We start from the raw sequence: 12,406 nt of genomic DNA, 5'->3' as shown, positions 1-12,406 counted from the left end.
AATAAGATACCCTATAATGTAACAAAAAAAATGTTCATTTTTTTTATCCAGTATATATTTAGATTTACATGATGAAGGTTGAATGTACAAAAATTTACTTTTGATACAATTTAATACATTTATGTTATTCTCATTACTTTACAAACATCATACAGTCATTTTATATGTATATGAAATTTTTTTCAATTTTATAATCTCTGAACTAATTTATTACAGAAAGTATCTTATTAAATAAGTTACATATAATTATTGTATAATAATTATATTAAGCATAATAATTGAGATTAGCTTTTTTCTTTGCTTGAACTTCATTGATAGCTTCCATTAAGTCTTCATGTGTAACTGCAACTGCGTTACGCCTCAATGCTATCATACCCTATAAGAAGCAGTATGAAATTAATTGTCAAAATTGTCAATATATTGAATTCGTGACGGTTCAACATATTGGTATTACGTACCGCTTCTACGCAAACAGCTTTACATTGAGCACCATTAAAATCATCGGTAGACCGTGACAATTCTTCGAAATTCACGTCTGGAGACATGTTCATTTTTCTGGAATGAATCTGCATTATACGTGCCCTGGCTTCTTCATTGGGATGCGGGAATTCTATCTTCCTGTCCAAACGACCAGATCTCAACAAAGCTGGATCCAAGATATCTACTCTATTAGTAGCTGCTATAACTTTAATATCTGTATTTGAACTGAATCCATCTAGTTGATTCAACAACTCCAACATAGTACGTTGTACTTCTCTGTCACCAGCTTTTTCAGAGTCAAATCTCTTTGTACCAATTGCATCCAACTCGTCAATAAAAATAATTGCTGGTGCTTTTTCCTTTGCAAGTGAGAATGCATCTCTTACTAGTTTTGCACCGTCTCCAATAAACATTTGGACCAATTGCGGACCAGCCAGCTTGAGAAAAGTCGATTTTGTCTGAGCAGCGCAAGCTCTGGCTAATAAAGTCTTTCCAGTTCCTGGTGGTCCATACAAAAGTACACCTTTAGGAGGTTGGACACCAAGAGTCTCGAATTTTGCTTTGTGTGTCATAGGTAAGACCACGGCTTCTATCAGTTCTTGAATTTGTTTATCTAAGCCACCAATATCAGAGTATTGTTCTGTTGGCCTTTCATCCACCTCCATAGCTTTGACTCTCGCATCGTATTCAGCTGGTAATGTTTCCAGCACTAAATAACTGTCCTTGTTAACACCTACCAAATCACCTGGTCTCAAAGCTTCAGCATCAACTAAACCAATTACAGGAAGAAAATATGTCTGTCTTGTGGAGGTTTTAATAACTGCACATTTCCCTTTCCGTTGTGCATCCAAGTCCACAACTGCGCCATCCTCTTCTCCCATATCCTGGGGATCTACGTCCAATAACTCTATGACATTGGACACTAGATACGGTAATGTCTTATTTACTTTTATCTTTTCAGTATTCTCTTTGATCTTGTCATTTTGTGCTTGCAGTTCGTGAGAAATGCGCATGACCTCGCTCTTCATAATTTTTATTTCATTGTCTAACAAACGTGTACGAGACACAATTTCATCAACAGACATTCTTGACAAATCTGCCAGAAAACACTCCTAATAAGAAGACATTATGTTATTATAATATATGTTATGATATCTTTATAGTATAAAATCTACGGATTAATATCTCCTACAAACGGTTTTCAAAATTTGGAATTGATTATAATGTTCAAACATATTATGTTTACTATTCTGTGGAAGCTAATTGAAATATATGGAAATTTTAAGTTGTCATTAAAATATTCTTAAGTATAATATTTTATGTAAAGGGTAACAAGATCTAAAATATGTTAAATCATATTTGTTTCGCGTCCATCTATAGGTGCTTGTCATTCCGACATAACCTCTATAAAATAAATTGTAAGCTCTTCACCTCTCCATCTTCCCAAATAGATTTATCCTCGAGAGTAGTCATCTAGCTTAATAAATGTAATAATTTGAAAATACTAAACTTCTTATACTTTCTGTATCGTTATTTTATTCTCAAATTCCGCTGAGGAAATGCTCATGGAACTGTGTGCACTGGGAAAGTAGAATGGATGCCACAGAGTCGTAGTTGTGCATACACAGATGGTTCATTTCTATGACGCGATGAAAGCTTACTGTATTTTCCGCACGCCGAAAGAACAGTATCGTTGTTGATAATGAAGTAAAACTACCTTCTTGCACTTTATAATCGCAGTAAAAAATTTAAGTTTTTTATTTTAACTTGACAGTTAGACAGTAGTAAGATTGTATATTATTGTGCCCTATCACGTAACTTTTACAGGATTCAGATTTTTATTACAGAAGATTTGTGATAATTAACCGAGCAGAACAGAATATCCAATTATTATTTCTCCAGTTTACGTGTGTGACCAATTTTATTGAAAGAAAAAAAAATATTTATAATTCATGGTCAGAAGTTCTGAATCGTTCGCAGTTATTCATAATCATTAAAGAAACTCCAGATTCTGGAGTGTGTACATTAAATCTATTTGCATGTATTAAAGGAAATCCTTATTTTTAAATACCTATGTACATTAAACATTGCTGAGGAGGTAGTCAAATAAATCTCGGAATCTGCAGACAATGAAATAATAGCAGAGGATGAATCAATGAAGAGATAGACACAATGTTTTCTACTTTTTTTTTATAAAAAATGAGGAAATTGATTAAATGTTGTATAATTTAGAAAAATTATATGCAATTGATTTTGACATGGGCATTCACGTAAAAGCCTTAAATGATTATTATAAACTTTTATAGATGTGTGACATTCAATATCGAAATTATTTTTATTATTAATATATATATATAATAATTTGTTAATAGTATTCTGGAGTATAAAATATACATTACTTTTGTAATGATAGTTATATGTAAGAATAGAGAACAAGAATACTATTATTGTATTAAAAAAATGATTATTACTTATGTTAATAAGAAGTGTTTAAACCTATAAAACACAAAAATTATGGAACTTCTCATACATTTAGTGTAAGTTTTGCCTAACACAATTAAATTATTTTATTTCCTGGTTTTTAAAAAGTGGACCCCACGAAAAGAATATTTTTTGCAAAATATTTTAAGAACATGAAATGATTCATACAAAACTTCATTGCTCATCACTTAATCTTCTCTGATCAATTAGCACAAACTCATCATCTGTATCACTTGAAATATTTCGTTCTACTTCATCTTTGTTATTAATGCATATTTCTTTGGATAACTTTTTTTCTAAGAATTCATAAATTTTCTGATATTCGCTACAACATTGTAGTAAATTTTGTCGAAATTTCGAGGCTCTTTGAATATTTGGATCAATGTCTGTAATGGCATTTTCCAATCTTTTGACTAATTCAAGAGCTTTACAGAGATTTTCTGCAGTGAATGAATCTGTTTCTTTATAGTCACTATTACATTCATCACTAAGTTGGGATTCAGATTCAGGATCAATTAATTCAAAATTACCATCATCAGACTTGCTTAAAGTGTCAGAGTCTTCTTTTTCAAATTCTTTTGCTACAGCGATAACATTGGATATTCCTTCTTTTGTCGTTGCAACAGTAATGTCTGGTGCAACCACTTCTTGGCATACTGCTTTGTGACAAATATTTAGATTTGAATGTTTCACATCATTTAAAGCCGAAGCAATATTCTCAACATAATTCAAAATATTATTTTGTTTTGAATCTTCTGTACTTGTGAAAGATTCGTCATTTTTTAGTTTATGAAAAATATTACAGAGAATCCGTGTCACGTAACTAATTTTGAAGGTAGCTATTACACTTTGATCTAAAATTTGAGTCAAACTGTTTGTATTTGATTGTAATGACAAGACTAGTACTTTCACATTTGGATGCCGTAAGTTTAATGGGTGGCATAATATTTTATCTAATATTAATAGTATTTTGAAAGGAAGACCTTTACTTTTCATGTACTTTTCTGCTTCTACAACAAAACATTTGTGAAACCAATTGCAAAAGATCTCACGATTTATCCGTGCTTTTTTATTTTCCACCCAATGTATAGAAATACCATTTAAGTCTGTTTCTTTCATTCCTTGTGGTAAGACAGCTCGATTTACAAGCAAAGGTTTCATCAGGTAATCTCCCACTGCATTACAGCAAAGAAACAATGTTACACGATCTATGTTTGTATTAAAGCTACTAACACTTTGTACATTTTTTGTTACAGAAGTTCTGTCACAGTTCTTAATCCAAGAAAGTACTGCCTCATTTATATTAAACACCTGCTCCGGAGCATATCCATTTTCTTCAATCAGTTTTGTAACTACTGATGAAAACTCTTCAGAAGAAGTTTCCTTGAAGTTTTGATACCATCTGTTATTTCCAGAAAAAGTGTCCATTTTAGCAGCTGATGCAGCTTGTCTTTTTAGTTTGTTAAAAATACGTATAGCTTTTTCTCTACTCATTAAATTATTCATAGGTATCTTATTCCGCATGTTGTCAACCATCCAAATCATCAGTGATGTCTTCATATTTTCTACTTCAGGACTTGCTGTATATGATGAACACTGCGAACTTGATAATGTTCTAGAGGCCATGTCACTTAAAATACTTTTCTTCCTTTTAATGAGTTCGTTGGACATTTCTAGATTCAAAATACAATACAAATTATAAACAAATTAATACTAAACAATATTGTAAAAACGTTGCTTACTTACCGTATACTGAATAATATACTGTTGTTAAGTTTGATTAACAGTAACGTCTGAACGTTTAACACGTTAAAAGGTGGAGCCAATTTTGCTATGCTTTCTGTTCAGGCGATGTGCGGCGTACCGGCGCGGCGGCGATCAGATGAGTATTCAACGAGTAAACATTAGATACATGTTATACCCTAGCATAAACAGAAGACAACACATATGTACATGCGTATGTGTATTGTGGTAACGATTTTATTTCACTTTCTGTTTGGGCTATGGCTATAGCAGAGCTGTTCACAGCAGTTGCTTATACGAACAGCAATTTCGTTGCCTGGACAAACTCGGAATAACGACCTATGAACCACGCCCTTACGCGTAATATAGAAATCACGCACATTGTCGTATTGTCTGAAATCGATGACAATAAAAGAGATCGACTGTAAATTATGTGAAATAAAAAAATATTCACGCAATCCTAATCCTAAATTTACCCTAAATTTAGCCAACAAGCTACATTTTAGATAATGCTCTCTAGTTTATAAATCTACACAATTTTGTTAATTTTGCCATTCCAGTACTTGTTAGCTGTACCGAGAAGTATTTTTGAATGGAATTTTCTGCAATGAGAATTTTCTTCATTTGATATGACTTTTATTTTTAAAAATTTGAAAAACAAAGTTGAAATTTGCATCTATATTCCAAAATATCTAGAAGAAATGTTGATCTATAATTTGCTACAAAACTAGGAATACATATAAGGCTGCCCTTCTTGATCGTTGTCAACACAGCGGGAATTTAAAATACCATACCTGGATGATACTTTGATTCTATGGGAAACAATAGCGGAAGGATTCGTGCGTTTCGACCGGATATTAGCGGCTCTTAACGGGACAGATTTTCTATACATATACCTTTTCTTGTATTAGTTTGGAAACTATGAAACGAGCCTTTTCGTTTAATCTGTATTCAGCTGCGACGCCCGTTTCATAGTTTTCAACCTAATGTATACCTTTTCTTTAAAACCAACTTGGAATGTCTGGGTCCGTAAATTCTGGCTAAAGGCGTTCAATTAGGGGCAGTTAAAGTCAGCGCAGTTCGATGACGGTATCGGGTCATTACTGACAATAAAACCTTTTACATTTTATGATATATGAATTTAGCTAGGGTCAAATCTGACTGCCCGCTTTTCGACTGTAAAACACGCCTTCCGAGTTATTCTCGTAAATTTGTATCTTTTGAGTTATTCTTGTAAATATCTCTATCATGGACAATGTCTATTTTATAAACGACAATTTCTTGATGAGGAACTTATTACAAAGGAACGTATTACTTATTACTATCTTGAAGAAACCATAAATTTGACTTCGCGAGGATAATATTGCTTAGGGTGCTAGTTTTATTTATTATTATTTTATCTTTGTTTATGAAAACAAAAGGTTTGCTATAGTAGCTGCATATCTTTCTACCAACAATAATATAATGAATTTCGCACTCGTAATTTTCAATAAATAAATTTGAGTGGCTTGTCATGAAATTCATCGCTCTGTCCGAAATTACAACGCCTGAGTGCTTTTTCGGAGCAAGGCATGTGATACAACGATATATATATTTCTTTCGAATGTCGATACAATTTTGTATGTTAAAGTTTTGAAGAAACCGTTTTTGCCGCTGACATAGTTCATTATGGTGAAGCACCACTGTACATATTTCGAGGTCTCTTCTAAAAAAATTTTACTTACCTGGTGGCACCACCCGTGGTAAATTTCCTAAGTTACAAGTCAGTTTTACCGTTTATGGTTTCAGCAATTCAGTCCAGACATCCTAAATCTGTAATTTATAGTTTCAGTGATTTTGTCGCATTGGTAATTCCGAAATTTACTTCAGACAAATTAATTCAATAGATAATGATGTTTGTAACAGTACAACTAATCAAATATATTTTGCAATAGATGCTACAATTTGTCTTGCTCATTATATTAGAATATTGTACAGTCATTGCGTGAATGTAAAATAATATGAGTAAGGCAATAATGTGATCAAAATATTGTGAAAAATATTCTGCAATAATATATTTCATAACAATATTTTTCTGATAACTTCAGACATCAAAACAAAAAAAAATTGATGACGAAGTGTATTTGGCAATTCATTTCAGAGTGTTCATTTCTATGATAAAATGACAACAGTGGCGTGAATGATGCTGTCTTGACATAACCGGAATTGTTTGTTTTGTAACGAATTTTGATCATATTGCATCCTTAGATGTGCGAAATTCATAAAAATGTCTTTAGATCAGACTGTTTGTGAAGGTAAAAACAAAATTATTCATCGATATTAATGTTAAGATAATTTTATCACGTTCAATGAAACCACGTGAAATCGTGAAATAATGGCATAAGCGGCAAATAAGTTAAGATCTTTTGTAGGTTATTTTTATCTTTTTTTTATAATTATTTCCAGATCTAAAAGCATTTGAAAGGCGCCTTACTGAAGTGATTTCATGTTTGCAACCAGCTACTTTAAGGTGGAGAAGTACGTTTTTATCTTTTTCTGTACGTGCTATGCTTAAAAATTGATCATTGTAAACAAATCTTTGAAACAATAACAATAAACGCCTTTATTATACTAATTGTCTATCTATTGTTTCTATACTCAAATTTATGAAAAATTTATATAATTTACATAATCATATAATTAATATTACACTTCTTTTCCAGTACTTCTAGGATTTACTTCTGTTTGCACTGCTATTGGTGCATGGCATTGGTTGACAGACCCTAATACACCAGCTGTATCATTTACACAGAGTCTATGTAATCATCCATTTTTTGCAATTGCCAGTGTCATCTTAGGTAAATTGATTAAATGGAAATTGTGTTTTTCACAATATCTCTCATTAAAGAGTAGTGAAGTAATGTAAATAAATTAATTTATTACAGTGATATTATTTATGATGGGAGTCCACAGACGTGTAATAGCACCAAGCATTATAACTCAAAGGGCCAGAAGTGTGCTTGGCGATTTTAATATGAGCTGTGATGATACAGGAAAACTTATTCTTAAACCAACAAGACCGCCGCATCCACACGAAACTTAAAGATAAATGTATAAGATTTAGTTAATTCCTAAAGTGTTCATTTATACCTGAATTACTATGCAGGGTGTCCAGTACATAAAGAATGTATATATGAAGTGATTTTGATACCGAAGTAGCACTAAAAATATCTTATTTCTTATGCTTAGCATTTAAAAATATAATGTTATATTATCTTTCTAATTGTTACATGTTTATAGTTGTACATTTTATGTATATTCACTTTTAACACTCTATAAAATTAAATGATGTGAAAATATCTACTAAATAATTTAACAGTCATTTGTAAAGCAATGTCAGTAAATAGAATCATTATGGAACATTTTGAAGCAATAGTAATGCAGTAGATATTTATTGTGTATATGTATATTATATGTGCAGTAATATAATGCCCAAAATTGTACAAATTTTAATTGTGAGAGTGTTTTGTGAATATTACTTATTGTATATATTGTAATACAAAAGCCTAGAAATGTATACATGGAATATTGGGACAAATAATAGTTAACCTTCAATTAAATAAACGTACAATACAACTCTTGCCAAAAGTTCTTGCCAAGTGTTAGCACAAATCAAAATTTTTGTAAGATTCCATCATTCATTAAAATGTGTTGTACATATAATGTAATTGAGACTGTATCAATATAACGCTCGTATAAGCCATAATTACGCATTAAATAAGTGTAAAATGAAATCAATTAAAATGAATAAATTTAATTATATGAAATCTCAACATTAATATTTTAATGCGGCTTTTATTTCATTTATGATTTAATATGCACATATATACAATTTTTTAATTTTAGATGATACGCGAAAATAATAATTATACAAAGTAAATGTAAAATTCATGTCATAAATTTACGAAATATGTGATGGTTTTAAATGAGAGATACAAATTATAACGATCAAAACATTTATTCATATTAATATTTTGCATATTATTACAATTTCCGCAACGCACAATCACGCGATTTATTTCGTACAATATTACATATACAATGTTATTTACTTATGCAGACCAGTATTCTTCAAAAATTAAACTGCAGCGTTATGTTTTAAGATGTATTCCTCAGTCCCAAAGTTATATTACCTACAATATCTGTACATATGCAGAAGGAATAATTACCAAATATAAGTGCAATATTCTAAATACTGCTGGTCAGCAATAATTGGGCAATTTCCAGTATATGGGTATCTCTAACTGTGCACACACTTTTTATTTGCACAGTATATGTACTTTGTTACCTTGTGTGTATACATATTCTCTCTTTTCTGCGAGTTTCATATCATAAGGTTTCAGTACTTCCATTAGTAACTTTTTTGACAAATATGTCGATTTACATCATTTTACATTTGTAAGAACGATTTGTTTATTAAAACTCATTACATGTCTGTAGTTTATAATAGTTTCAATATGTGAGCACTATAATTAGAAATTATTTAATCCATTAAATAGATTTGTTTATTAGTACAAAATGAGCTTGCACTGAAATTTATTTTCTCTTTTAAGAGATTTACTTATAAAAATGAATATACAGTTATTTATTAATTTTATATTAGGAAATTAAAAACATTGAGTTGGCTAATCTATTATTAAAATAAAATGTCTGTGACTGTTACTGGCATTGTAATTCCTCAAATTTTGAAGTTGTTCATAATTAAATTCGTTGAATTTATTCATATCAATGAAGTGTTTCGTAAAATGATTTTATAATATGTTTATTTATCAATACTTCTCTTTTTCATGCTTTTTAATTAGATACGAGAAGTGTGATCAATATTTAATATATTAAATATTGAAAAGTAGAAAGTCATTATATAAGATATATTTCATCACAAAAACCAAGCTAACATAGCATGGTCGTATTTCTCTATGCATGGAACTCAATGATAATTCAATTATCGTGCTCTTCAAACTCACGTGCTAGTGCATAGAAAATAAATCACCCGCTGAAGGAAGAGGTGCCAAACCACCCGTAACATCAGGCAACTGAGTTAGATCAGGAAGATTAGAGATATGTGATTTCACTTCTGATCTAACTGCACACACCTTTTTTAGTTTCTCTTTATAGTCCTGCAAAATAAGATTTATAATATTAGTAGTACATTTGTGAATGATTTACAAATCGTTATTATAAAAACATTTAAAATCATACATCTAAAGTTGTTTGTGCTTGTTGAAGTAGTTGCCTTTGTGCTAAAGTGTAGTCTCTAAGCATGGTCAGTAATCTCCTTCTATCTTCCATTTCTGCTTGTAAACGTCCATTATAATCAGCTAACAATGCAGCAGCTTCATTTACAGCAACACTTAATTGATCTGCAGCTGCCCTGTCAGCTAAATTTGCAAGAAGCGATACTTCAGAAACTTCTGGTGGTAAAGATGCAATACGCTCTCTAACACCAGCGTCTGAGGATGCTGTGTTCTCCAAGTCCTGAAATGGAGAAGGCAATTTTAGTAATCACCTTCAACTGTTCCATGTTTGAGGCACTTATTTATAATTTTTTACATGACCCATTTAGGTAAAACTTGGATGAGAACAATGCAAATTTAATTTTATAAAAACATTGATTTTCTTAAATAATAGTAATAATTACTTATGAAATAATAAATCAACTACATATTTGTTACTTTAAACTAAAATTAATGGAACAACTTTTACTACTACAGAAAAATGATAAAATTATGAAATAAAATAAACAGAAACACATTTGTAACGAAGTGAAAATAAAATTAATGACTACAAATAGAATAAAATCACAATTGGGGGTGGATATATCAAACTGTGAATGTGCTTGCCAATATGCCTTATGGATTCAACATATATTTTTCTATGTATAAGATAGTTTATTGCTAACGATACATATTCCGTATGTTTGTTCTGTTTATAAGAGGTATTAACCATTAATGCCTTGATGAGTTCCTCTGTTTCTGGTGGATCTCCAGCTGGAGTACGTGGACTTAACGTAACATGTAGCTCTTTGGTTCCATCTACTTCAATTTCAGTCTCTGATTTCTTTCTCTCCTTCTTCTCTTTCTGTAAAAAGTAGCAAACATTTACCATTAAATAACAATGCTGAGTTCTATTTAACGTTTAATTTATCAGCATATCAAATCTTTAGTTACCTTTATTTTTTCTACATCATTTTTAAATTTCTTTTTTGGAGGTGGAGTTCCTGGATCTTTTGCTGTGTCTACAAAAGCTGTCTTAAATTCTGCAATTTGTGCTTTATCGTAAACACCTCTTTCTTCCCAAATTTGAAGTAATCTGTTTAACCTTTCCCTTGTTTTTTCATCAAAGCTTTTCATGTGTTCGAAAGCTTTAGGTAACACTGTTTCAAACTCCTTCCCAAATTCTGGTCCCTTCTTTTTACTGTTCTGAATGACATCATTTGCCAGATACATGAACATTAACTTGCGATTATCCTTTACTGAAAAATAGATTAATAGAAGTAACATTTAATAAAATGATATACAAAATATGAATTTGAATCATAGTAAAAGAAAATGTACCTTAATATATCATATTTTAAGAAGTTTTAAAACATACTGATTTTCAGTTTATTTATGCTGAAATTCAATTTATAATGATTTATAATAAAAATACGCAATAACGAGCATGTTCAAATTATGTTGTTAATTTATGTGAAATCAGAAAGGATTTTAATTCTGCCTTATGAGGGAATTAATGACGAAAACAGATAACTGAGGCATCTCCTATCATTAAATATTACCATGACTATTTATATAAACAAAAACACGTTACAGTCATACATAAAGACAAACTATAGAATTGAATAAATTCTAAAATTAAAATTTGATATAAATACAATAAATTTTTATTTTAGCACATGTCTATTGGTAATGCAAACATAACATTATAGTAGATATATTTCGAGAAGTATGTCTACAATCGTGTAGAGAGAATTAACTTACGAGTTAACCTAGAAATTTGAACAAATGATGTCTGAAAATCACTTTATCGCAAATCCCGTTCAAAATCAGACTATGGCTAAATAGTGTTCACGACAGACAATTTTAAATGTAAGACTCGTAAGTAGAGGTGTACTTACGATAATCCTCACGTACCTTTACACATCTCTTTAAACCAGATTTTCACGATGGTCGGATGATGTTTTCTGTGATGAATTAACCAAAGAGAAAGTGTTTGAATACTTTGTTGAGAAGGATTTAAGTCCATTAACCTTTTCACAAGTGCACTTTCTGTAAACCCTGTCATTTCTAAATTCTAGCGTTATTTCGTCAGTAACGAATATATAAAACCCACCGTACCCCAACTCACGAGCCGCACAACTGTACAGCATACGCTCAACAGCTGAAATACAAACATGAACCGCATATACAATAAAACGCTGCGGTCTACTGCATATTATTTCCGGCATCCCTTTGCATACGCCATCTACTGCGAACATTTACGACTACGTTGCATTGTGTTGTCGATGTACAAATTTACGATCTAAGTTTATGATCAGTGTTTGTGATCATTGTAATCAGAAAATTGTATTACCGTGTATAAAGTTGAGCAATATTTATCGCAATTAAGGATTGACAACTGCAACTGAAACATTTGATTATCAATTCAATAATTAAATATTTGATTT

General features: G+C 30.9%; 3 protein-coding genes across 6 annotated transcripts; 1 reads left to right on the top strand and 2 right to left on the bottom strand.

Moving 5' to 3' along the window:
• Positions 1 to 122: 122 nt before the first annotated feature.
• Rpt5 (26S proteasome regulatory subunit Rpt5) lies at positions 123 to 2,109 on the bottom strand. Its single transcript, XM_078179718.1, has 3 exons — positions 1,912 to 2,109; positions 459 to 1,592; positions 123 to 376 (listed from the first exon to the last, which is right to left on the bottom strand). Exons 1-3 carry the CDS (start codon positions 1,951 to 1,953, stop codon positions 266 to 268), a joined length of 1,287 nt encoding a protein of 428 aa, XP_078035844.1. The 5' UTR covers positions 1,954 to 2,109; the 3' UTR covers positions 123 to 265.
• Positions 2,110 to 5,340: 3,231 nt separating this feature from the next.
• On the top strand, positions 5,341 to 8,510 carry Cnep1r2 (CTD nuclear envelope phosphatase 1 regulatory subunit 2). Of its 3 annotated transcripts, XM_078179722.1 has the most exons (5): positions 5,341 to 6,551; positions 6,845 to 6,998; positions 7,150 to 7,221; positions 7,407 to 7,541; positions 7,629 to 8,510. In XM_078179722.1, exons 2-5 carry the CDS (start codon positions 6,971 to 6,973, stop codon positions 7,784 to 7,786), a joined length of 393 nt encoding a protein of 130 aa, XP_078035848.1. In that variant the 5' UTR covers positions 5,341 to 6,551; positions 6,845 to 6,970; the 3' UTR covers positions 7,787 to 8,510. The 3 variants fall into 3 exon arrangements, with proteins under 3 accessions (XP_078035848.1, XP_078035847.1, XP_078035849.1); XM_078179721.1 differs by having other exon boundaries at positions 5,341 to 6,998; XM_078179723.1 differs by lacking the exons at positions 5,341 to 6,551; positions 6,845 to 6,998 and having other exon boundaries at positions 7,155 to 7,241.
• Positions 8,511 to 8,682: 172 nt separating this feature from the next.
• Positions 8,683 to 12,118, bottom strand: LOC144469137 (regulation of nuclear pre-mRNA domain-containing protein 1B). 2 transcript variants are annotated; one of them, XM_078179082.1, is made up of 6 exons: positions 11,874 to 12,009; positions 11,298 to 11,354; positions 10,911 to 11,215; positions 10,687 to 10,821; positions 9,943 to 10,218; positions 8,683 to 9,860 (listed from the first exon to the last, which is right to left on the bottom strand). In XM_078179082.1, exons 3-6 carry the CDS (start codon positions 11,193 to 11,195, stop codon positions 9,711 to 9,713), a joined length of 846 nt encoding a protein of 281 aa, XP_078035208.1. In that variant the 5' UTR covers positions 11,196 to 11,215; positions 11,298 to 11,354; positions 11,874 to 12,009; the 3' UTR covers positions 8,683 to 9,710. The 2 variants fall into 2 exon arrangements, with proteins under 2 accessions (XP_078035208.1, XP_078035206.1); XM_078179080.1 differs by lacking the exon at positions 11,298 to 11,354 and having other exon boundaries at positions 11,874 to 12,118.
• Between the last annotated feature and the right edge of the window lie 288 nt (positions 12,119 to 12,406).

The sequence above is a fragment of the Augochlora pura genome, chromosome 4 (genome assembly GCF_028453695.1).
Source record: "Augochlora pura isolate Apur16 chromosome 4, APUR_v2.2.1, whole genome shotgun sequence".
NCBI lineage: Eukaryota > Metazoa > Arthropoda > Insecta > Hymenoptera > Halictidae > Augochlora > Augochlora pura.
This window is presented reverse-complemented; position numbering and strand designations above follow the sequence as displayed.

Coding starts and splice junctions, on each gene's coding strand:
- LOC144469137 (XM_078179080.1), bottom strand. CDS start 12,024: ATGACAGGGTTTACAGAAAGTGCACTTGTGAAAAGGTTAATGGACTTA. Junction 11,216..11,873: donor GTTTAAAGAGATGTGTAAAG/GTACGTGAGGAT, acceptor TCTATTTTTCAG/TAAAGGATAATCGCAAGTTA. Junction 10,822..10,910: donor ATGATGTAGAAAAAATAAAG/GTAACTAAAGAT, acceptor TACTTTTTACAG/AAAGAGAAGAAGGAGAGAAA.
- Rpt5 (XM_078179718.1), bottom strand. CDS start 1,953: ATGACTACTCTCGAGGATAAATCTATTTGGGAAGATGGAGAG. Junction 1,593..1,911: donor CTATTTGGGAAGATGGAGAG/GTGAAGAGCTTA, acceptor TCTTCTTATTAG/GAGTGTTTTCTGGCAGATTT. Junction 377..458: donor AAGCTGTTTGCGTAGAAGCG/GTACGTAATACC, acceptor TGCTTCTTATAG/GGTATGATAGCATTGAGGCG.
- Cnep1r2 (XM_078179722.1), top strand. CDS start 6,971: ATGTCTTTAGATCAGACTGTTTGTGAAG. Junction 7,222..7,406: donor AGCTACTTTAAGGTGGAGAA/GTACGTTTTTAT, acceptor CTTCTTTTCCAG/TACTTCTAGGATTTACTTCT. Junction 7,542..7,628: donor AATTGCCAGTGTCATCTTAG/GTAAATTGATTA, acceptor AATTTATTACAG/TGATATTATTTATGATGGGA.